General features: G+C 43.3%; 2 protein-coding genes across 3 annotated transcripts; one reads left to right on the plus strand and one right to left on the minus strand.

Moving 5' to 3' along the window:
• The first annotated feature begins 1,801 nt into the window (after positions 1 to 1,801).
• LOC111219832 (SH3 domain-binding protein 1-like) lies at positions 1,802 to 13,708 on the plus strand. The gene is made up of 18 exons (XM_022742650.1): positions 1,802 to 2,039; positions 4,713 to 4,755; positions 5,086 to 5,190; positions 5,292 to 5,368; positions 5,782 to 5,893; positions 6,167 to 6,243; positions 6,398 to 6,485; positions 6,583 to 6,651; positions 6,796 to 6,886; positions 6,987 to 7,123; positions 7,671 to 7,782; positions 8,150 to 8,231; positions 8,317 to 8,397; positions 8,588 to 8,701; positions 8,926 to 9,023; positions 9,960 to 10,128; positions 10,219 to 10,586; positions 12,045 to 13,708. The coding sequence occupies exons 1-18, from the start codon at positions 1,990 to 1,992 to the stop codon at positions 12,320 to 12,322; spliced, it is 2,151 nt and encodes a 716-aa protein (XP_022598371.1). The 5' UTR covers positions 1,802 to 1,989; the 3' UTR covers positions 12,323 to 13,708.
• On the minus strand, positions 12,905 to 25,181 carry LOC111219833 (cdc42 effector protein 1-like). Of its 2 annotated transcripts, none has more exons than XM_022742651.1 (4): positions 24,999 to 25,181; positions 20,206 to 20,310; positions 16,782 to 17,779; positions 12,905 to 14,714 (listed from the first exon to the last, which is right to left on the minus strand). In XM_022742651.1, the coding sequence occupies exons 3-4, from the start codon at positions 17,251 to 17,253 to the stop codon at positions 13,975 to 13,977; spliced, it is 1,212 nt and encodes a 403-aa protein (XP_022598372.1). In that variant the 5' UTR covers positions 17,254 to 17,779; positions 20,206 to 20,310; positions 24,999 to 25,181; the 3' UTR covers positions 12,905 to 13,974. The 2 variants fall into 2 exon arrangements, with proteins under 2 accessions (XP_022598372.1, XP_022598373.1); XM_022742652.1 differs by lacking the exon at positions 24,999 to 25,181 and adding an exon at positions 24,524 to 24,567.
• Between the last annotated feature and the right edge of the window lie 417 nt (positions 25,182 to 25,598).

Here is a 25,598-nt window from a genome sequence, read left to right on the forward strand (position 1 = left end):
AGTAACCTCTGGTACGCTGCTTCTTTAGTGAGTCACAGTACGGTACTGCTCAGCGGCAGTTTGTAGTAAACCAAATATCTTACCTTGAGCTGCAGGCCAGGTGCTCCAGTAGTTGTAATAATCCAAGTGTGGCACTGCACTGCGGTGTCGTGGAAATTAAGTCTCTCCTAAGGGCATGGATATCCAATGAGTTCAAATTGTCAGTGTGGACATGCATCAGGGAGAGGTCAGTCAGTCTCTTCTGGGTCATGGTGTTGCTGTAGCCATGTTTTGACGTGATACAAGGTGGAGAAGGTCCGCTGGCATTTTGAGCTGGAGATCAGGACGGCCTGGGTCCAGCTCCTCGGGAAGGTGAAGTGGCACCAAATCAACTGTTTCCCCTCTGCTGCCTCTTCACGCAAGCAAAACCACACAACCTGACCACACTCCGCCACGTAATGAAGACACTTACATTTAGCAAACCAAGTTGGTGGCTGAAAGTTTCTTTCTCAAAACGTCTGGTCGGAAAATTGAAGTTATGTGGCTGGAAAAGCTCCTCAAATGCCGCCAAATCAGTCCTAGCTTGACACCTGTTAGCAGGCTCCTCAACGGTGGCGGTGCTAGCGCTGATACTCCGACCGGGTCTAGCTTCCGTAGCGTATGTGGAGCTGCTCTCCTGGGAAGGCTGGACTTCATCTGTGCTCTCTTTAGCTGGTCGTTTTCCCAATATAAATCTGCAATACGTTTTTTTTTCCCGCCATTGTGATTTTATCCTTAGGTTAGCTATCAATGCTACAGCAGCCGGATGTAAACTCAAGAATCGTAGAGTTGACATGACCCGCCCTACGCTGCCTCTGATTGGCTAACGATCGTTGCCTTCGCTGGTTGGATTGGTCGGGTTTAGGCACGAGGCGTGAGAATGGATAGGAACAAGGTAAGAAGCATGGATTTATTATAAGACCTTATAATGAATGAATGAAAGAATGAATAAATGCTAATGTTGCTCCACATTGGCTGGACACGTAAATTAGCAACTGTTTGCTAACAAGTGAAACCAACTGATAATATGTCACTATTGTTTTACGGCTTATTTCTTCTGCAAATGGCAAAAAAAAAAAATCTAGTAAAAACGCAAACAAAAAAAGAAAAAAAGAAAAAAATGAAACTAAAATAACTTAAGGGGATAAGGAAAAGGAAACAGATAATGTGAGACAAAAATAAAAAACAATGTTGAAACCGCCTAGGTTCAACAAAAAATTGAGTAGAGCCAGATTTAAATAAAAATTATTTTTGAATTTAATGATTGAAAAAAAAAGGGGGATACTGTCTGAGCCAGCAGCATTGATAGTTTCCTCTTTTGGTCTTTTCACATCCTTTCAGCTTTTTAGCACATACTGTTTGCATTTACAGAAGTACAAACTAACCACAGCCTGCCTGGGAGACATTTTGAGAGGGACAGCATCGCTCCTATTACAAGCAGTGACAGAATACTCCACGGATTAAGACATTTAATGAGATTCCAATCTACAAATGTCTTATTACTGTTCAAGTGTTACATAGAGATTTACCCTCTAATAAGGAAATAGTGCATTTTTCTCTGCAGAAAAGCTGTCTACTCTGTGAGTAGATGTAGCAGTGGGGTCTTTACAGGCTCAAAGCATAGTGTGACAATCAAGCCTGAAAAATCTCTCTTCCCCCTCACAGCTGACACTTCATCCGTGCAACTTCCTCATTCACTGACTTGTGTCAGATGTTACTTAAGAGCGCGCTCCTGAAACAAGAACGAAAACCGATATCAAAAAAACACACACATACACATAAATACACAAAAACATCAACCAACAGAGGCAGAGGGGAGAGCAGCCGGTCCGTGCCTTCTTTTTCCTGATGAAGTGACACAGCTGGACCCTGTGTGGACGTTTTTTTTTTTAAATTGAAGCAGGAAACTTCGTGAGGCTGAGCAGGAGTGAGGTGGTCAGGTAGAAAAGCTGGTTGAGCTCCACTGCCAGCATGCTCCGGCAGTCTCTGAGCATCCTGAAGCAGCTCGGCTCTGCGGCAAAGTAAGTGCTTTAACCGGATACCTCTCCTCTGCTTCTTGTAAAATAGGCTTCAGCATGTTCCCCTGAAACCGTTCAATCAAGTTTTTCTCCCCCTCAAGGGCTTCGAACCAGAAAATGGTGATTATATGTTGGTCTAATGGTTTACATGTGACCATGTGAGTTTACAAAAATATATTTAAGTTAATTTTAAACCACAGCTGTGATCATAGTGACGTGTCAGTGCTTCAAAGCATGACGATGTGAGTTTCGAAAAAGAACAAATAACACAATCTTCCTCTAGGAAATGAATAGTTTAAATTCTAAGCAGTGAAAACAACATCCTTACTCAACTCACTACTTTAAAGGTTTTGATGCGTCAGTCTTACTTGGTCTGGAATGACCAGAAGCTGATGGTGGCTGATGATATAAAACTTTAGATAACGCTGTAAAGCTGGCAACTAAGTTGGTTTGACTCCTCTGTCTTCTTGTGCTACTGCCACACAAAAGCTATAATACTCTCGCTTTAATGCTGATGCTGTGATATCACCAGCTTTAATCTTAGGATGGATCATTTCAGGTGTAGAAAAACCCGAGATGCTTTCATTTCAGCGCTACTCTGCTTTGAGGAAATGTCTAATTCTGCTTTGGTTTCAGTGTTCTCATTTTCACAGTTGTGAATACGGCTTTGGAAAAAAAGTGTTTTTAAAGCTGGGATCCTACACTTGCTGGTTCCTCTTGAAAGTGACACATGCTTCTTGGGGTTTTGAGGGAAACCTCAGGCTCTTCTACGCATGAACACCAGAGTGGTTCAGCTCATCCGAGTGGACACACTGACTCCAGGTTGTGGTATATGTTGTCAGTACACATTGTGAAGGCGATGGTTGATTACCACAGGGTTTGTACTCGTTATGATGTGGTTTTCTCTACAAGAGGAAACAAAATCTCTACACAAAATATACATTGTTTATTGCAATTGTTTCAGATTTTTACTATAATTTTTCTTTCTCCTGATAATCAAAAACCTTAAAACAAGAGGAAAAAGTGTTTGCCATGACCGCTCATCACTCGATGCATGCGGCGTGTGCCTGACTCATGAGTAGGTGTCACTTTGATTTGAGCTGAACACGTCTGATCTAGTGAGTTTTGCCCGTGCATGACATGACTGACATCCGCAACTGAGTGGGTGACCAAATCATACACCCACACCCTGTCTGTTTTTTCTGGTACAAACTTGCAAGCTACATGTCTGAAAGAGTGTGTGTGTTTGTGTGTGTGTGCATGTGTGTGTGTGCATGTTTGTGCAGGCCATGCAGCCTCTATCTCTGGCGCGGTTTAATAATAAACGCACGCAGCGTGCATCTGCAGCAGAGCAACGTGGGGCTCCAACTACCACAGCAGCACTTCACCCACTTCTTTCTTGGTTTCAGCTCTGCGGCCTTTGCAGAAATAAACAGGTGTATAAAAATAATGCACAGAAGTAGACTAGTGCACATCAAGTATTTATACGTACTGGACACGCTTCGTGAATAGAAGTGGGTTTCAGTGTTTTGTTTTGCGCGGAACAGTTTATTGATTCTCATTGATAGATCCGTTCTGTACTGGATAACATGAGTCTAGACACACATGCCACTCACACTTTTACTTTCTTAATAAAGCATACAATTCATCTGTTCACATGCTTTGATGTAATTTTACTCTATGTTGATGAAAAAAGGTATTTTCCGCCTCAAAAGAAAAAGTTGAAATGAGAATCAGAGGTAAAAAAAAAAAAAAAAATTTAAAAAAAGGAACTGGCGTGTGGTTTGAGCCTGTTGGGGATTTCTTCTCTTTGTGTTTAGAAACGTCAGATGTCAGGTTCACTGGGGAAAAGAAAAAAACTACACCTTGGAGGTGATGAAGCTCATCTGACCTCATCGCGAGCTGGGTGGGACTTCCTCTCAGTGGGAAACAAACTTGAAAATGTTCTCAACAGTGAAATTTTCACCTCTCTGTTGATTTCCCTCCCTCCTTTTTTTCTTAAACGCCTGCATATCACAGCAGAGATGGAAGAGGGTTGTGGTTTCAGCCCCGCCTTCCTCTCACAGAGCTGGTACTGAAATGAACCGCAGCATCAGCCCTCACGCTCCAAGTTTAGCTTGTTGGCCTTGAGTTGCTTGTCAGTCACACCAAAAAAAAATAAATGTCCCCTAACATTTCCACTGTTGGGGAGTTTTCAGAGCAAAAGAGGTGCACTGCAATTTTACACTGCAAAGCCTCTGCAGAAGTTTTTTATTTGATGATCATTTAAAATAGTTTTCTAAGTGTCTTGTTTTGTCAGTCGAAAATAAAACACTGTTCACATTTACCATACACACATCAAGAAAGTGAAGAGGCATGTTTTCAAAAATGTTGAACTATTTCTGTAAATCAAGCAAACATGACGTAATTCCAGATTTTTAGATATTTGTTGGTGGGAAAAAACACTGCGTGATGACATGATCTTTGAATTTAGGAAACTGTGACGGGACATTTCTGACCTTTTATAGACTAGATACACTGAGAGCATAATCCTCAGATTATTCAGATTATAATGAAAATATAAATGTGAAATTACAGTCTAATTATCTAAATGATAATAAAAACCAGACATCAGTTTTGACATCAGACGTGTTTTACTTTTATACTCACTAACCAACACTGTGTCCACATCCTCAGGTCACAAGATGCCACTGAACTTCTACACGAGGACCTGGTCATGGTGAGGAAAAGAAACATTCTGTGTCATCACAACATTTCACGCTACAGCACTAGTATTAACAACATGTTAATGACGATACAATTAGTTTTATAGCTTAAGCCGTATGACTGATTTTTCCTTGTAGCACTTCCTGTATTGGAGCACACGTCTTTTGCAGACTTGATTTAGAGCAAAAGAACAACATTAAAACACATTAAATAAAACAGCATTTGGAAAACAAAAACATGAGTTAATGGAGTGAGAGGAAGGGACCAGAAAATGAACTTTCACACCAACTTTATTGTGTGTGTGTGTGTGTGTGTGTGTGTGTGTATCTCTGGCTGAATGAAGGTGGAGCAGCGAGTGGAACCGGCCAAAAAGGCGGCTCAGGTCCTTCACAAGAAGCTGCAGTGCTGCATGCAGAGTCAGCTCGGGCTGGAGGCTGAAAAACGAATGGTACGAAGTGGCTCAGACGATCACTGTATCCACAAGATGTGTAAAAAAAACCATTCGATCGGTCACAGTGAAAGGTGTGACACCCACTTCTCTCTCCACAGAAAAAGCTCCCTCTGATGCTGCTGTCCATCAGCATGGCCGAGAGCCTCAAAGACTTTGATGCCGAGTCCTCTATCAGGTGACAGGTTTGATCCCTCCATCCCTCCGTGTTCTTTACTTGAACTGTTGACTCGTGCTGACTGCTGTCATGTGAAAACCTCATGCCTCCAGCAGAGAGGTTTTCAGTTCTTGATGAAAAGGAAAAGAGGATCCCACACACAGTGTAGAGCATGTGACCAGAACTCTGTATGTGTTTTATTTATAGTTATAGAGTCAGTAGTAGAGCAGCGAGATGAGTCGCCATTAATGATCATGTCACCTGCTGTATGCAATGATGTGCTGATTGATTTCTAGACCTGAAGAAGATCCATGCTAGACCAGAGTATTTAGTTCTTGTAGCTGGCTCTCTGCAGTGTGGTTGTGTTTGAATTTTTATCTCTTCAACACGACCCATGAGCTGTGTGTGTGTGTGTGTGTGTGTGTGTGTTGCAGGAGAGTGCTGGAGATGTGCTGCTTCATGGAGAAGATGTTGGCCAACATGCTGGCCGACTTCGAGATGAAACTGGAGAAGGAAGTGCTGGAGCCGCTCAACAAGCTCAGCGAGGTGAGAGTGGGGCTCCTCTGTTGTTGAAGAGAAACTAATGTCGCTCTACTGATTGTGACTGATAAATAACACACAAAGGTCAACAACATACATGACTGAAGAGTTCAGCTAACGGCGCTCTTATACAGTCTCATTTTAGGCTTTGTATTGTCAGGTGTTATTTTATACGTCCCCGCCATATGTTATGTTAAAAGGCTAATTATTAAAAAAGAGATTATTTTAAAAAATCCCCAGAATTTTTCCTTTATATTTTTTTTGTTGCTTTCCTTTAAGGATGATTTACCAGAGATTCTCAGGAACAAGAAGCAATTTGCAAAGCTCACTACAGACTGGAACAACGCAAGAACCAGGTGAGTCATACAACCTCAGTCAGGGCTACATGTGTTTAAATTTATCCACGCACCAAGTAACTAATCAGATCTGTGTGTGTGTGTGTGTGTGTGTGTGTGTGTGTGTGTGTGTGTGTGTGTGTGTGTGTGTGTGTGTGTGTGTGTGTGTGGTCAGGAGCCAGGCCAGCACTGGTCCCCAGGCAAAGCAGGATGGGCTTCGAGAGGAAGTGGAAGAAGCTTGGAGGAAGTTGGAGAACATCAAGGTAAAAAGGAACAAAGAGCACCTGGGTTAAATCAAGCGCCCACTCTGATGCAGTGTCCTTGAGCAAGGCACTGAAGCCCTCTTCTTTGTATCTGCAGGATCAGTACTCTGCAGATCTGTATCACTTTGCGACTAAAGAAGATGACTACGCTAACTACTTCATTCGGGTGAGCTGCAGCTGTGACGGCTTCAATCTTTTCTTCTTCTTGATTAATTCACTGCAGGTTTTCGCAGAGAGCACGCACAAAAGCTGTAATCTAACCTCAGACTGCTTTATATATCCAGCACCTCTCTTGTTTGTCCAATTGCAGCTTCTCGAGCTACAAGCAGAATACCACAAAAATTCACACGAGTTCCTGGAAAAAAACATCTGCGAGCTCAAAGAGAATCATAGTCAAAAAGGTGACGTTATCTTCTCCCAGTCCCTACATTTACTTCCTGCAACGTCACTGCAACATTTTTCATGTTCTTGTTTCCTCTGTGCAATTATCTGATTCTGCAGGGCCAATGCTAAACCTCTCTAATCAGAAGGTCTACGGCGAGCCTCTGCTGTCTCATCTGTCTCGAAGCAACAGAGAAATCGCTGCGCCCATCCAGGAGTGTATTCACATGCTGCTGAGAACGGGCATGTTGGAGGAGGTAGGACTGACGGCATGACAACACAGGGGTCACGGCGATTGACATGCATGTAAACTCTGATTAACAGTGTCTTTACCCTGTAGTTTACTCCCATGCACCACCCTGCATGCAGCTTTGTTTTAATTCCAGTCTGCAGACCATATTTATATCAGGTTTTTCTCATTCTCAGGTACTCAGGTGAAAATGTGTCATGTTATTGATACTAGAATTTACTGTATTTTCTCCTTGGCACTGCACTTTAATTTGTGTAAAATATTGGGCTAATTGAAATGGAGACCTTGAAACACTTCATTCGGTGGACTGACAGACTGACAGACCAGCTGACTGACCGACACGGCTGAATATGAAGTCACCTCTACAGAGTTTTGGCTTTAGGGGCCGTCGGTGCCTGTAAAATACAAAAATACAAGAGGAAATACAGAGATTTATAGGAAAATGAAGTTTAAGAAACTCTTTGTCTCGGGTCATTTGTTATATAATCAGTGGAGGGAACCTTCCTCGCCTCATGCCATGACTAAAACTCTGCCTCTGCCTCCTTGCCCCTCAGGGTCTGTTTCGTCTGGCGGCGGCGGCCTCCGTGGTGAAGCGGCTGAAGACTTGTTTGGATCAGGGAACGGTGGACCACAGCGATTTCAGCATGGACCCTCACGCCGTGGCCGGTAAGGACGTGTCCGCTTCTTTTTTTCCCCTTAAATTTCCTCTTGATGGAGAGCCGAGTCTCTGTCGCGTGCACACTTCTGCTGCTCACCAGCCACCCGGTTCCTCTTCTGTTTACCCAGCTTCCAGTAATGTTAAACACATCATCTCCCTTGTACGAGAGAATTTTTAGAACAGTAATAAAAAAAGTTTTCATGCTACATATAGAATCACTGTTAAATCAAACCGGGGGGATTCTGCAAGACGTGTTTATATTCATTATCTTTATTTATCTAACAGGACAAAATGGGCAGTAACTCAGCGCATATTACCTCGAACTGTTTAAACACAGCTGGGATTATGGACCTTTATCTCTGAATTTGTTGACAGGAGCTTTGAAGTGTTACTTTCGAGAACTGCCTGAACCTCTAATGACCTCTGAACTCTACAACGACTGGTTTAAAGCAGCAGGGTGTGTATCACATCTACACTATTTTATATTTTCACTCATTTCTTATTCAAGTCTGTTTTTCTGAGTTCGATCTTTGTCTCCACAGGGAAAAAGACTTGACAGAGAAGCTGGAGCGGTTCAAAGAGCTGCTGAAGAAACTGCCACCTGAAAACTACAACAACCTCAGGTTTGTACTCGCCTCCGTCCGGATCACGTGTCTCTTTCTCGTCCCGTTTCAGGACGTCCTTATGTTCAACTTGAGTGAAATGCATTTTAGTCCACACGGCTCTGTGGATAGACTTTTCTTCTAGTGCTGACTTCCTGTTTCTCCTTCCTACACCCAGTCTACTTTGTGTTTTCCTCCTCCTCCCCGTCAGGTACCTGGTCCAGTTCTTGTCTCTGTTGTCGGAGCAACAGGCTGTGAACAAGATGACGCCCAGTAACATCGCCATCGTCCTGGGACCCAACCTGCTCTGGCCACGAGCTGAAGGGTGCGTATAAAACAGTCTGTCTTTGCCCCGTGTGTGTGTGTGTGTGTGTCTGTGTGTGTGTGTGTGTGTGTGTGTGTGTATGTGTGTGTGTATATGAATTGCTGGAGGAGCAGCTGTAGCTAAAGTAAACCATTGTTAGCAACTTTAGATTTAACTTTAGTGACACTCTGGTTGAATTTGTCCCCTTGTGTTTCCTCCTCATCTCTTCTCTTCCGCCTCTTTAGGGAAGCGGCTCTGCTTGACATGGCGTCAGCTTCTTCAGTCCAGGTGGTCACTGTCATTGAGCCTCTCATTCAGTACAGCTCCAGCCTCTTCCCTGAAGGTATATGTAACATCAGTGTGACATCCGTCTGGATAAATCTGGTTCATTTTAACTCGGATGTTGTTGCGGTTTTGCCATTTTATCATTTCTATCGGTTGAAGTTATCACTGAGATCACAGCGACATTGCATCGCTCAGATTAACAGACAAAATTGTGTGTGGATTCGTTAGCAAATAGTAACTTCCAACTTGATTAAGCACATATTTATTCAGGAGTATGCACCAAATAATCAGAAGGTAAACTGAAATAATACAGGTTTTAAAACCCCTCTCAAGATTATGTGTTTGATGGTTTGATTTGCTAAAGATTATCTGATTAAAAAATGGTTCCCAAACTTTTCATCGCTTTCTCTAGCTACTGTGCTTCTGGAAAACCCGCTGCATTACTATGACAACTAGGCGACTTGGAGCTGAGCTATAAACGCATATTTGACATGGTTTTTAATATGGTGACTTTGATATTCATTGTTTGTTTTCCTCTGTTTTGATGTGTTCGAAAACACAACAAAAAGTGCGGTTCATGTAAATGTTAGAATGTAGAATAACAGGATGCCCCAGGGTGCCGCTGCACCAACTCTGGGAGCTGCTAATCTAACCCACTTGATTTGGCGGTAAAACTGAAAGTAAGCACACCCATTGCACAGGAAATGCTAACAACTACTGCAAGTACAGTAGGCTGAAGTTGAACCAGGAAGTCAGTATGGAAACTGTGATTAATGTTGATGACAGACAGTTAGGACTGTAATTTCACCTCCCCAGACAAATACATTACAGTACACACACAGGTTTGTTTAAAACCTGTTCTGATTGGTTCACTGGTTATTTCTCACTCTTAGCTAAAACTAAATTATTACCAAATAACCTGGAATTATTCTGTAAATGTAAAGCTGTATATTCGATGTAGGACTCATAAATGTGTATGTTTTGCTTTGGTCAGCTGTATCTTTTGAGGTCCCAGATCTTCCCGAAGTCCCGGATGTGACCCTTCCTGTTCCTGTTGCCCAGTCTCAGATCTCAGAAAAGGAGAAACTGAGCAGAGCGGTCTCCTGTTCATCCACAGCCTCCTCCGGCTCCTCTCATCACTTCCCTCTCTCCAAGACCAACAGGTACCCTTTTGTAAGAGGTCACAACAGTTAGACCTCATTGCAGTAGTAACCCCAAAAAGACATGAACCTTTGTCTGTTTCCTTCCATCAGCACAGCCTCTCAGGACAGTGGTGGCTTCTTCCTGGTGAAATCTGGCTCTGTGAGTCGCAGTGGCACCTCCACATGGGGCAGCCCTGTAGCTGAGCCAGCAGCACCAACCCATCCAAACACAACATCCAGCATCTCATCATCCCACAATCCCAGCCCTATTCAGGCCTCCAATACTTCCGCTGCCTGCAGCTCGACGGCGAACCAGAGCCCATCCCAACTTCCTAGAGCCACGGGATCAGCGCCAAACCCGGGTCAGGCCAAGTGTCCCACCCAGAAGCAGTGCTCGGATCAGGGCCAGCTGGAGCCAATTTTGGAGGCAACTCCAGACTCTCCCAGAGCATTAGTGAAGATGACCTTACCGTACAAACGTAAGTCACAGTCCAACGATGCTGGGTGGTGGTCTAAAGGTACATCCAAACAGATCCAGGTGGGAATAATGTATCTGAAATCTGTAGATTTTCTCCTTTGTTCAAGATGATTTAGCCACGTAATATAACTACACCGACAAATGAAAACCTCAGCAACTGCGGGTGTGGACAGATCTCAGCAGTTGTCTTCTTCAGTAGCGCTGGAGCACTCCAGATATGTAGCAGCAAGTCGGGGGACTTAAGAAGAAAGAAAGAAAGAAAGGTCAACCTAAAATTTCCTGACTTTTCATCCCGAGGGCAGATCAAGTTCCAAAAACACTGGATGCTACATTTCCCATGATGCAACTGCATCTTTTGTTAGACCCTTCTTGCCTGGTAAATGCCCACATCTTTCAAATTCCACGCTTCGAGTTCGCAACGCAGGCATCAATGATCTCATCAGGGTTATTTCCCTCTGAGTCTAAAAATCTCCTGTCAGAGCCACAGGAAACAATATACAACAATTTCACAAGTTGTCATGACAAATAAACAAAACTTCATGTGTAACATTTGGTGCCCTTCCTCTTTAAATGTCCCAAGCCTTATTTTACTTCAACCAGCAGCAGCTGTTCCTTAATTGTTGTTTCTAGGGCCGAGGGAACAAGCAGATCTCGTTGTTTATATGTCTCTTTCTATTGTGCAACGTTGTGTACAGATTCTTTGCTTCTGCCCTTTTCCTCTCACAAAGTCAAAGTGGTGGCTTGTTAGTGCAAGTCGACAGAGAGAAAATAAATTACCACTCGTTGTAGCAACCAGGAAGTACACAGGAAACAGGAAGACTCGCACCACTGACCAAAATATCAACCTCTGGGGTCATGCGTCATCTCTCACATTGTTTTAACTACCACAGACTCGAGGAGAAGCTGAAATACTTTCCCTTATAAGTCTTCTCATCCTGATATGTTTGTCTGCCTACAGAACTGAAACCGTTTCTTACTTTAACTTTGTTGTTACGTGATATTGTGTTAAGTTGTACTTTCTCACTTATTTTAATATCAAAACCCGCTGTGGTATTTTTTACTATCAATTAAAAAGCACTCCGTATTCGTTATCCGAGTATATTCTGTGTTAAAGGATTGTTTTCCCAACAAAATCGAATTTAAATGCAACACTGTTTGGCAGACAAATATCAGACCTCCCTGGTACTTGAATGCAGCATAGTGGTAGTCTAAACACTGATAATCATCTCCAGACTAACAAAATCAGACGGGATGATCACTGAGGACATTATCCTAAAACATCATCTAACAAAAGATTGGTACCAAATGTCACAGATGGCCAACATTCGCTAACTTTTTAAAGAAACTTTTCATTTTCAAGAGGATTATTTCATTTCTTCATTCAGAAATTAGATAGTGATTAGATAAAGCAGCCTGCCTTATATTCCACCTGTCTTTCTTCTCTTTTTTTTTTGTGCAGCAAAAAGATCCTACAACCCAAACAAAGCCAGCGAGCAGGCGACGGTTCAGTTCTCCAAACCGAGACCCCCAGGGCCTCCCAAGCCCCAGGTCCCTCCCGTCCCCGCCACAGCCCCAGCGGCCACGGACACTAGGACCCAGCCGACGCCTGCACCCCGAGCTCTGGGGGCCAGCGTGAACAAGCCTCCGCCGAAAAGGCCTGGACTCAAAGCGCCAAACTGCCCTCCGCCACTTCCTCCTCCATCACAGGCAAAAGAACTTCCTTCTGTGGCTCAGTGAGAAAAATTGACGTGTGTCGTGTGAATTTTCTTGTGGTTGGTGAAGAGCAGCGGAAACATTTATTCTTATTCTGAGTTGAAGTGTCGCAGTTTATTTTACTTTTTTTAAATATTTTTTTTTATCTACCCATGTTTTCATAACCACTGTGTCATTTATTTATTTGTCAGCTACTGGTGTCTTTCTATTTCCCAGAATGCAATGTAAGTGCAGGAAAGGAAATCTTTTTGGTTAAAAAAAAAAAAAAAAAAATAGAAATAACATGAAAAAAGAAAAAACCTAAACAATAAATTAAGTCCTTTCACAAGTCGCAAGTGGATTTTTCTACAAATCTACAAAATAATCAGCTACTTAAGTACGAGCAAATTATTCCTTGAACCTCGAGGCTGAATTGGGATTTCACGTTTCAGTTGTTAAATGATTCTCCACCCAAAGTCTGTTTTTTCCACGACGGCTGTGGTAAATAACAAACTTTTCTTCGACCAGCTGTCGGCCTTTATCTTCCAGGATTTCGGGTGGAATATCAATTTAAACTGACCTTTAAATGTAAAACATGAAAATACATGTAAATAAAACGCTATTCAGCCTAATTAAAAACATCTTTATTGTCAATTTATATCATCATAGTATATCATTGGTATTGACTGCAGCATATGGATGTGAATTGCACTATGTACTGCAGGTGCTCATACTGTAAGTACGTATTTATAGGAGGTCAGTTGATATCTTCATGTACAGTTGTATAAAAGAACATATAAATGACAAATCTTCTATAAAAAGCAATACAGGAGTCGGACTTCATATTCATAAAAGGTGCACGGAGTATCTATATAGAAGGTCTGCAGCATAAAATGAACATTTATATGGTTCTGGATTTAATTGCTTCTAGCAAAATACCGGCATGAACATGTCATATTCCCTCCGTCTGAGCAGTTTGACAACTGAGACGTTTCTCTGGTTAATGTTTGTCTGACGAGGCTGATCCTGAGATTCCAGATCTCTCATTAATTCTCTTCCCTTTTTTTCTCTCCTGGTAGTGTATTCCTGAGTGAAAAGTTGACAAGAGATTGCAGTGATACCAAACAGGTTGTAGTAAGATGAAATCCCCCCCCCACCCCCTCTCCAATGTGCAGAAGCGTCTGAAGTATAAAGTGAATGACAGGCTTTTGTAACTTCTACACTGAGTAATGTCGGTGTTTCCTCTGCGACAATCTTAACCACGTTCTCTGGTACATCGTTCACTTTCCACGCATCCTTTTCGTTCAAGGCTTTTTTTTGAGTCACGACCTTTGGAAAAAGAAAAAAAAAAACAAAGCGGTCTCCCTTTCTCTGCTTTTGCAGCATCGAGTCTTTCACTCCTTTTAGATACATTCAGACACGGGTTTGCATCAAAACTGGACATCCTTGAAGCATCCTTGAAGCATCCTTGAAGCATCCTTGAAGCATCCTTGAAGCGTAATTGTGTAAAAGTAAAAGATCCAGTATGAAGGATACTGGGTTCAGGCTGTAGTTTTCATGGTCATCCTGTCAGTAGAGCCAGCCTCATTGACCAGAAACAGATTTTAGATGATTGATTTGATTGGAATTACAGAGGAATCATACATCACATAAAGATTTATTTTAGTTAATGTGAAGACATCTCCGATTTGCTCGGCTCAGACTTTGATTTCATCCTCATCGTCCATGTAAGTGTAGGACATTTTCTTCTTGGGCTGACTCACGATCATCATCTCTGTATCTGCGGCCTCCATCCTGCTCTGTCCCTTTGAGAGGCTGACGCCATAATGGCGCGCGAGCACATTTGTGGCGCTCTGGAACCGCTCGCTTTCCATCCCCATTCCCAACCTCGCTCGTTCAGGAGACCCCATCACCACGTCCGGTACTTTAACAGAAAGCCCGACTCCGTTTACCTCCATCACAGTCTCCTCCTCTTCCCAGTCGGCGGGGTGCGGGCTCTTCCGGCCCCCACAGTCCTCCCTCAGCAGGGAATCCACGTACGAGATAGTAGCCGAGTCCATCTCCGAGCCCTCGTTGGTCAGCCCGCACGCCGACCCCGCCTCCTCTCCCTCCCAGGCGTGGCCGGGCTCCTCCGCGTGGCCGTCAATCAGGCCGAACACCTCGCTCATGAGGGAGGGGCCGAGGTCAAAGGTGAAGGTGTCCAGGGAGGTGAGGGAGGGGAGGGAGTCAGAGTAAGCGGTGGTGGTGGTGGTGGTGGTGGTGGGTTTGGGGTGTGAGGTCACAGTCGTGGCGGAGCAGGTGGATAAGATGGCATCGGCGGGGTCGGTCAGAGAACCTCGGTGGATGTTCGGGGAGCGGGAAATGGGGAGGGAGATGGAGGGCTGCTGACGCTCGGAGCGGGACTGACGAGGCAGAGTGACGAAGCCAGACTCCAGACCTGAAGAACACACAGATATCAATACGTGAAACCTGAGCGGAGGTATTCTGTCTTTGACACCTGTGTGTGTGAACGTATGTTTATAGGAACAGTTCAACATTCTGGGAAATATTCTTATTCGTTTTCTTACTGAGAGACAGATGAGAAGAACGATACCAATCTCATGTCTGGCTAGCTTAGCTTAGCATGAAGGGGGGAACAGAAGAGAGATAAAGACTTGAATCGCATGAAATGATTTAAAACCACTTTACTTAAAATGACTTGATGGACTAAATTACTTTCATTTTAACTATTGTAGCTATATATATATATATATATATATTTCTGTTACCTGTACATTCCATGTACAATATACTTACTGTACCTAAACTAAATATGATTCAGGTTATTTTGCAGTCACACTTTTAGCATGATTTAGCAAAACACTTCCAACAGGGGGCGGTGTAAACTCATCTGAGACGAATCTGTCAAACCAGCCAAAAAGCTGAGGTTCTGCTCTGTGAACGTTGAATCATCCGCCTAAACCTGCCAGATCACTTAACAAGTCACACACACACACACACACAAACAAACACACACACTCTGCTGCCTTCATGACCCACGGGTAACAGATAAATTACCGCAGCTCTTGTCAGTGCCAGCCATATAGGGCCTAGAGGGAGGTTTTTCATTCCAGCGTCTGATTTTTACAGATTAACACACTTTCATAAGAGAATGAGAAAGAAGTAATCACTGAAGTGTTTGTCTCAATGTAAACCTGGACAATCTCTCCCACCTATATTTCACACGCCATACTGGAGAGTAAAGCAGCTGCTGCTTTCACTACAAAAAGAAGTTCTGTCTTCTCTACTTTCAGGTAAAAAAAAACAAAAACACACACAATAGAACACAAACAATATATATAAACTATAAAGAGGGAGATAAAAAAGATGAATATCACTGTGTATATATCTATATATATGAAGCTAGAGCCAGAACATGGTTAGCTTAGCTTTGTATAAAGACTAGAAGCACAGGGGAAAAGCTAGCTTGACTCTGTCCAACAAAATTACCTACAGCACCTTTAAAGTTTAATATCTAAGGTTAGATCTTGTTTGTTAAATGCGCACAAAAGTGTAATGTATGGATCTTCTCATCAAACTCACAAGCACGTCCCTCAAAGTGCCAAAACTGTTCCTTATAAAACAAGCGAGTTACGATAGAAAAATGACAAAGTTCTAGAAATCAACTTTCCTTTGTGTTGTATTGACATTCACCTAAGCCCTCAGACACACTCACACACATGCACACACACATGCACACACACACACACACACACGTACACACACGCACAGGGGAAGTCAGACTGCAGGAGCCATGAGTATGGTGTTAATGTGGGTCTTTCAAACAGCCTCTCAGACAGCTTGTTGCCAGTTCTGTCTGGATCTGTGTGTGTTATCAGTGTGAGCGCTGCTGATTACGAGCCAAGGTGATTCATAAGGACATCTGGGGCAAATCTGTCTCTGTATTCCTGGGTAGAACTGATGGATGAGTTTCCTCTCAGCCCCACAAACTGTTGCCACTTCTCTGAAGTTTTCAATTAACACTGGTTAACTCATTTGACCTTTGCCCACGTCTTTCCCTTTTCTTTTTTTCTCACGTTTACATATAATAATAAGGAATAAAATAACATCTACCCTTAAATCCTAGGGACCATTTTGGGATTCAGTGCTGTACTTTGCTTAATCCTTGAATAACTGCTAAAAAAAAAAAAAAGAGATGAAATGACATCATGTGAAGAAGTTTCCAGTGAAGATAGAGAGATGCTGGACTATTTCGGGAATCCAAAACACTGACGGTGGAAGTTCCTCAGAACAAAAGTCTCTTTCAACAATTACTAAGGGAGGAGTACGTCATAAAGCCACCAAGCCAACAAACCATCACACAAACAGAAGCCAGCAGACCAATACAAGGCGTCTTGTGTAATTTTGTGAAACCGCTGTCATACTACGCTCAGTCATTTGATCGTTTGTTGATATAAAGATATTGATTATAGCAGCTTTAAGAAGAAGATATGACCTTACTCACCATAAGAGCTTTTCTTCTCCATTGGCGTACTTTGAGAGCTGGGGAAGAGCACCTTGGTGGTGGGACTCCCATTAGACATATCCACGTCCAGCCTGGGGAGGGAGATGGCGTTCTTGATGATGGGAGAAACAGCTGGCGGCGGCGGTGACAGATCCTTGGATCCTCCTCTGGGTCGGTTGTCAGAGCCCCTCCTGATTTGACGGAGCGTCCTGGAGAAGAACGCTCCGATCTTGTTGTCAGGGCTGGAGATAGAATCCGTGTCCCTGTTGTTCCCGTTGGCCGTCCCGCCGTGGTTGCTGAGGAAGGAGGTGTCCCCGAACACGTCGCCCCCTCGGCCCACGTGCATGGTGTGGCGGAAGTCACCCAGAGGAGGGCTGATCATTTCCACTGTGAGGTCACTCTTAAAGCGGCGCTTGCTGTGGGAGTGTGTGACCAGACCTTTAAGGCCTGACAGCTTCTCCTGAAGATTCATGGTGAGAAGAGGCGACTGGCTTAATACTTCTAAAAAAAAAATAAAACCGAAACAGAGTCTTGAATTGCCTTTAATCCGACCGAAAGGCTGAACTGAATTCAAGGTCAATTTTTCCCGTTTCAGATTTTTGCAAAAAAAAAAAAAAAGGACAGTTCAGTAGTCCAAAGTACAGACCTAAAAAACAGCCCTGAAAGGTTATTCCAAGATCTTGAAACCTTGTAATTTCTAAAGCTAAAAAGTTGAACTCCAGGCCTGCAGCACCAAATAGTTCACTGAAATATTATCTCTGTTTATCATGTGCAGGCCAAACTGTGTCCCACTCTTTGTAGCTTGTTGTTATGCATAGCTGGCTGAATTAAACAGACATAAATTGAGGAGAACACTATGCAGTTGTGTTCCTGGAGGCAGCCGGGGCCAGTTGGAGTGTGGTCAGGTCGCCTGGCTTGCTTTGGGCTTTGGCGTTGTCGACATCAGCTCAGAAATAGGTCCAGCTGCAAACGGTTCTGCGGTCGCACCATGGAACCATCTATTGAGAGTAAAAACAGGGGGAAAAAAAACATCTATCTTTAAAAAAAAAAGAAAAAAGAAAAAGTAGACAGGGATGTATTTGATTTTGAGGGATGTCGAGAGAAATGCATGACATTTGCAGTTTATGCTGTGGAAGTTACGACTCGGTGAGGGATCACTCTGCTTCCTATTGCTAATACTGTATGTAGTTGTAAAGTAACCTCACTGCGTTTTGGACAGATCTGTCTTTCCACAGGTTTTTTAGGATGCCGCGTTCCAAAGGTCCGCTGGTCTGGAACCATCTAAATTTAGACCACAGTCGCTCCTCTGTGCAACAAACCAAAGTCTGCTTCTTATCCATGAAATAGGTGGACTTTTTTGGGGCGGGGGGGGTTCCCGCTTCCATTTTGTGCAGCTTTGTCTGGCATGAAGGTTGCACCAAGTTCCTTTTACATTTCCCTGAAAAGACTTATCACGCTTTGAGAGCAGAGCAGCAGGCCTCATTCAGCAGGCTCACATTTGTTTATAAACAGGCAAAGTATGCTCGGCGAGATAGGAAGAGATAATGAAAAAGTCCTGATAAGAAAAACACTGCTGCTACTTGGCAGTACTGCTAGACTACCAGTGTATGGGGCCCCCGAAACTCACAGGTAAAAGGTTAACAAAAAATGGAGTTGAATACATGAAATATAATATTATTAATTACAGAAATAAAATGAAGAAACTTCATAGTTTTCCTTTAACTTCCAGTAAAATAGAGAAAAGCTATTTTATTCCTTCACCTCCAAAACACTGAGGAAATAAAACTTAATTACTCTTGTATTTATCTTTCACTGCCTCCAGTTATTGTTCAACTTGTGCGGTTTCCTATTGTTTGGTCAATTATTGATTTCCTATTTCCCTCATGCCACATTCTCCATTTTTTTCATTTGAGCAACCAGAGGCCTTCGCGGCTAGCTAGCTCACCTGAAAAAACATGGAGCCTACGTAAATACGATGAGAACCGGTCTTTTTAGCTAGCCACCTACCTGAAGCTAACTTTCATGTAGGTAACAGCCATATACTTCATACTTAGTGTAGTCGTTGTTCTTGTAACAGCAGCCGAATCATTTTAGCCAACAAGCTAATCCTAACAAAGCTGGCTAGCTAACGAAAATTAGCTCTTCTTAGACCTGTCTGCATAACATTATCTTCCATTAGCATTAGCTTTATACTCCTTTTTCACACTCCATTTACACTGCATTTCAGCTTGACTTACAGTAGTATTAATTTAAGTATTCTGTTATACTTTTGACTCGACTGACAGCCTATTACTGCCTTTTGTCGGTTTAGGTGCTCCATACCTCCTTAAGTCTGTAAGGCAGACGAAAAACTGGCCTTTTGTCAGGTGTTGTTCTTTGCCAGCAGAGTAATGGATATCCAATTCTAAAATATTTTGATAGCATAAAGCAGCCCTGACAAGGACCTCTGGTTCTCTTTAAAAGCTTTCCACTGCAGCAGCTAAATGTCGGCGGGCTTCCCACGCATGCAAGGCCCCCGTCTGGCTTCATTAATGACCTGCTATGGTTCACGACATGGAGATTGCGTCAGGTCCAAGGCAGCCCCTTCTAATTTGCTGCTGACCGCAGTCCCAGGCCCTCCGCTCCACCTCCCCTGGCTGGCGTTTTAAGAGGGGCATCTGGGAGTGGAGAGGGAGGAAACACGCCACATACCAGCGCTGAGCAGAGCCATATCGAGGCTCACAAAGAGACGCCGGGGACCAGTATACCCGAGGTGTGATGTCGAATCTGAGACGACGTGCGCCTGCAGGGACCTTGTGCACGTTCCCATGAACCGCGCTGAAGCGACAGGCCACCTCTCTGATTAAAACTATTAGTGTAGTAGCTGCGGCCACGGACACAAAGGCACTCGCGCTCTTCCGAATAAGGGAAAAACTTTGACTCGCTATATCAAGGTCGAACAAGAAAAACATCAATCTAATTGATTACCTGCAGTATTACAGGAATATACACTGGGCCATTAATTACTGTGACTGTGTGCTTACAGAAAGCTGTGGTGTTTTGTCTCTGCCTGTAATCCTGTTAAAGACCTTTGACCACAGCTCAGAGGGGGTCGCTCCCCCTGACTCCTCTCATGTATTTGGACCCTTTGGGGCAAAGCTTATTTCATCTGAACATATGCTCCCATCCAGCTGAACTCTCCTTCCTTCCCTCCTCTCTGTGGTCCTCCTTTGCTCTTGCTCCCCTGTTTTCTGAGTTACACAAGCACATCAGGCATCAGATAAAATGGCCTGAAAAGCACCACAAGGTCAAAATAAAAACCCCCACGATATTTTTAGTCTTTAAAAGGTAATAACACTATAATCCCAGTAGCAGCCTGACTCCCTGCGTCTTGGATATCAGAAAAGAATAGGGGGACCTCTCAACAGGAGCATCTCAGACGTACCATGGATTATCTTCTAATCCTTCATCTTCTTCATTACCCCTGGTAAGGCACCTCTTTCTGGGCACGGCCTGGCTGCTACCACCCTGGTCAGCTGGTCCTCTGGTTCTGAGGAAACAAAATACAAAGTGAGTTTTGAGGAGAGAGAAAGAGTTGAAAAAAAAAAGGAAAGAAAAGGGTTTCATTTTTACAGAGGAGTGAAGGGGGAGGATGGCGAATTGGGACAGAAATAGAGATGAAAGAAATGATGTAGAGAAACGTGACTAAGAGAAAAAGGTCGGATGAGGAGAGGAAGCAAAGGGCAGAGTGGTGAAACATCAGATCATGTTTGATATTACCATCACTATTAAGTCTTGTGGAGTCTTGCAACTTTCGACAATCTTTTTATCTGTTTTTAAATATCTCATAATTTGAAGAAAAATCTTAACACAGCCTAAATCCTGCAGTATCAGAAGTGCAACTGTTAGATCCTGATCAGCTGGATCCTTTAAAGGCTGCACCAGACAATAACACTGGTGTCTCTAAGGGTGGAGAGAGACAACTGTGTGAACACTGTCTGAACTTAAGTCAGCGGGCCAGACTCAGCGAGTGTTGACGGGAAAAACCTCTTCCCCCGCTGCAGCCCCCAGTTTGTGATAAAATGAAGAGCATTACTGTGTTAAACCTCCACGCTTAGTTCAGCTTTTAGCTTCGGCTTTAAGTTGCTTTCTTTGGGCAAGTCGCCGTTCAGGGGGGTTTCGGCGCGTTCATACATCACAGACAGGCTCAATAAAATATTTCCATGTCACTATGTAGAGTATTTGCCTGAGGTGGCTTTACTGGATATAAACCAGAGTAACCACAGTTTAATAGGAGCCGTGTGTGTTGTCTGTTAGTGTGTGTGTGTGTGTGTGTGTGTGTGTGTGTGTGCAAAGAAATTCCTGAGCAGAGCATCGGTCGGTGGAGTCGTTCTCTCGATTACGACCATCAAACATCCTTCTTCTCAACCTCAGTGCTGATTGAAAACATGTTTGGGTCTGAATCTCCATTTTCTCTTTCATTCTCTCTCCTCACTTTCTCTCTCTCTCTCTCTCTCTCTATTTCTCTCGGTTCTTACCCTCTCATTTCTCGTCTATTCTTGCCTTCAGATATTTATTTTCTTCTCTTTGATTGTCTCTCCTTCTCTTTCTTTTACCATCACTCTACGTTCATTCTCCATCTTTGTTTCTTTCCCCATTCCTCCTCTTTCCTTTTCTCCTTCTCTTCCCCTCATTGTTCCTCTCTTTTTCTGTCCTTGTTTTCTTTTCCCCAGTTGCTTACTTCTTCTTTCTCTTTCATGTCTTTTCTTTATTTCTCTTTGAGTGTCTTGACTGATTTGGAAAGGCTGGAACAGCTTGACTACAACAGCTGCCGGGGCCCACACACACACACAAACACATAATCTCTACTTCTGATGACTTTAACTCAAAAGTGTTTACTCTGATATAGTTTGTCTGTAGTTGAATCAGCGACCGACTTTGTGTTTCACCACATGCCTTCCCCTGCCTGCTCTCTCCATCGCCTCTCATGTCCTTCACTCAGTAACCCCGCTAACCAGGTGAACAAACATACAAGATAAGGCCGCATTTTTTAGGCTCACCCTTCGACTTTCAATTACGTTCCTATTTTCACCGTCCACGCTCAGTCTGAGTCCAAGCAAAACACGGCTACACTTCCTCCTTATCCAAGAAAACATTTTCATGCTTCAACAAATATCCATACTCTCCGAGGCTCTCTGCTTCCTGCATCTGCTAAAACCGACAGTCCCAATTTGCCCTCTTTGTTGCCTCTTTCCTTCTGTTTATATCTTTTCTGCTCACATTCATAAACTTGTTTCTTTTCGTTTCTTCTCCTCCAGGTCTCAATTTATTTAATATTTCCCATGGTACAGGTATTATTATAAGAAGGTTTTTAAATGATCAGTTTACCCGACAAGTGATGAGAGCAAACATAGACACCAGAGCCTGACTGATACGTCTGCTGATAACATCAACCGATCACAGAGGTATTGTTTTTGTTTATATGTCAGCTGATGTGCCAAAGTGCCAGATATATCTGATGTAACTCAGAGACAGCATCGCCACTACTGAGCCTGTCCACCAGAGGGCAGTGACACTTTTAGCAGCAGCAGATTTAATCAGGTGTAGCTAGCTGGCGATTTAGGCTAACGTTAGCTCCACAAGCTGGGAGAAAAACTGTTTCTTGGTGACTTTTTGATGTGCACGTTGGACTATTGCTGTTCATGGGGAGGGCTTTAATGGAGACCAAATATGCCAATCAATACTGAACAAGACTTCCAGTTAAGTTTAACCCTGCAGACACGCACCTGGTTATTAATGTCCCTAAAGCAAGCTGCAACGTCAGGCACCAAAATTCAATGTCTGGACGTGGTGGTGATATTTTGTTGGTTTTAAGTTCTGTTGTTAAGCAACTAAAATCCAACATCTTCCAAATGTCTCATGCACCAACACCGTCTGTACATTTAAAATACTAGACACTCTAGTCGAGGGCGAAACCTGACGTCTGCTAAACGTCACAATGTCAATAAGCCACCGCTGGATTTTTCGACACTAACCTGATTTTCATTTCCAACAAAAAATTTAAACGTCTATGCATAACAGCAGATTATTGATTATTAAGTTTCACATCTCATCTCATATAATATAGTTTCAGAGAAAACAGAGGAAGGCGGGGACGATCCAGAGCTGGAAAAGTTTACATGTACTCAAATTTTGAACAGCAGCCAATCAACAAAAAGACTTATTACTGCCTTTAAAACTGAAAGATCCTGGCTTGGTTCACCTAAACAGTCCACTTAATATGTCTCTGATAATATCTGAAGTGACTTCCGAAATATTCATTTAAACTATAAATACTTTAAAGGTCTTTTCATGGGTTTGGGAGTTGGTAGCAGAGGCTTGTTTGCCCACATTTTCTCTCCACACAGTCAAATCACAGCAGCAGCCGCCCGGTTGACTACATGACCTGCTGGTTGATGACCAGTAATTGATCAGTCCAACCTCTTAAAACCCAGTATATTCCTGATGAATGAGTTGTGGCCATTTGGTGACGACAGACCGTGATGGAGCAAGTTCCCCAACATCAGCATGTGTGGCCAAAAAAAAAAAAAAAAAAAAAAAAAAGCCAGGGAACCCTGTGGTGTGAAAACAAATACAGCAGCCGGATTCAGAGTTCACACCTCTGCAACTGACCCTTTCCTGGTTGGTTGCGTCAATGACACCCAAAGGTCACAAAGGGTCCCCCTTAGAGGAATGTATAACTCAGGTACAAAAAAAAAAAAAGAAAAAAAAGGAAGGAGGAAAAACCACAGGGAACGTCTGCACTCATTTACTTAATCAAGTGCTTTGAAACGTACCGTGTCATTAGTGTAAATCATATGAGGCGGACGTACAGGAAACATATTACACGCATGTGTTAATCATCAGCTGCCGGCTGAGTCGAGCGCATACAGGAGACCAACATGGAAATATCAAAGCATTTACTCAAGGAGGATATACTGTACGTACGCCTACTCTGGAGAGACGAACCAGGGGAATCACAGAGCTGGTTAAACATGAATAAGTCACACACTGAACAAATCCACACGAAGGAAGACTGGACCCATCGCTGCATGTGGTTTATTGGATTTTGTCTTATTATCACTGAAGCAGACTGAGTTTTTATTGATCACCGTTGTGCGTGTTTGTTTATTGGCAGGCTTTGACCGGCCAACAAGCTCTTCTATCAGTGTGTGTGTGTGTGTGTGTGTGTGTGTGTGGCATTTCACATGGTGGCCTCCCTCATGGCTCAATGGCGGGTTGTGAGGGTCAAAAGGCCACTGCCCCCAACTTGTAATGAGTCCAACACTGCGCTGCCTGTTTGTCTCCATAATTAAAACACTTCAGGGCCACCAACTTCAACTTCACCATGTCACGTTCCACTAAATCAGAGCACATCCTGGTGTATGTCAGTGACATGTTTGAAAATTGATAGGTTATGTCATGTAACTGCTGTAATTACAAGGCAGAGTGATAAAAATCAAAGCACTGCCAGAGCTTATTCTAACCGAGGTTGCAGTGGGGAAATAGTAATGATATACTGCTGCCTCTGCTGCTGAATATAAATACGCTGCAGAGAGGATTGAGTTTCATGTCATCTGAGAAAAGACTCTCACAACACTGAAACAACTTTCACAGGCAACATAATACAGTTTGATCAGTGAGACAATGTCTGATAACAGCTTGGTTTCAGTCAACACTTTTACAAGTCTTAATGGTTTTACCTTATCTGAAACCAAACTCACCGTGTTTGCTTTATTTCACTGCCTTTTTCTTCTGAGTGATTTATGAATTCAACTATTTTCAGTAGTAAAAAAAAAAAAAAAAACAGTTAAAATTAAACCCCTGATATGCAGGTAACAATTAATTAGTTTTTTTTTCGTTTTTAAAGTTATGCACTCTCCAAACAATAGTAAGAATCAGAGGATAAAAAACAAATATCAGGGAAAATACTAAAAAAAACACATAGAAACGTTATAGACTACACGTCATATGAATATTATGGGATATGAAGGCTATAAAATACCTATGAAATTACACTCCACACAAACAAATTTGTAAGCAACGTAACGTCTCCCTAGAGTAACTCATATTACAGCAAAACGTTTCTACATGAAGATTTCAGACAATAAAAGTGCTATAAAGTCCAGATGAACTTATAACTGAACATTAACTCTTTGTGTTTTTCTTTTCTGACGTCAAAACTGATAATAAACTCACCCCGGGAAAACTGAGCCACGAAGCAAAAGGAGACGGGTCGACTCCAGTTTTTATAATCTTTCCAGTGGAAATGTAATACGGGCTGGTGTGGTCCGAGCGAGCCGCTGGTGCAGCCGGACTGCCCCGCTGGTGCGCCGGGTGTGTGGAGCGGCGCAGCGCGGAGGATGAGGAAGGGGGCGGGCCGTAGATCAGATACCCAGTGAAGTGAGACAGTCAGAAGACCACACCGTGGGAAGGGGGGGTGGAGGGGGGGGGCTCCTAGTTCAGGGTTAACGCTTCAATTTTAATGTCTCTCCACAACATGCAACTTGACTTGTCGACGCGATTTGAAGCAACGAGTAAAACACGGAGATGACGCGGTTGTTTTGCAGGCGGAGCAGGGGGAGGGGGGGGGGGCGCTGTGAACACGAGCCTCACGTCAGGCGCGGGGGCCCCCAGTGTTCGAGGCTCCCCCACGGCAAAGCTTCATGATGACTTCAGGGTTGAGCTGATCCAGTCTTAGTGCTTGTCATAGGGTCAGAATGAGCAAGTTATTACTCAGGTGGGAGTTTTTCAATAAAGAGGTTGTATCGAGTTTTATAAGTATGACAGAGAGGGAGT

Source organism: Seriola dumerili, unplaced genomic scaffold (genome assembly GCF_002260705.1).
Source record: "Seriola dumerili isolate Sdu_G_001 unplaced genomic scaffold, Sdu_1.0 BDQW01000068.1, whole genome shotgun sequence".
In the NCBI taxonomy this organism is placed as follows: domain Eukaryota; kingdom Metazoa; phylum Chordata; class Actinopteri; order Carangiformes; family Carangidae; genus Seriola; species Seriola dumerili.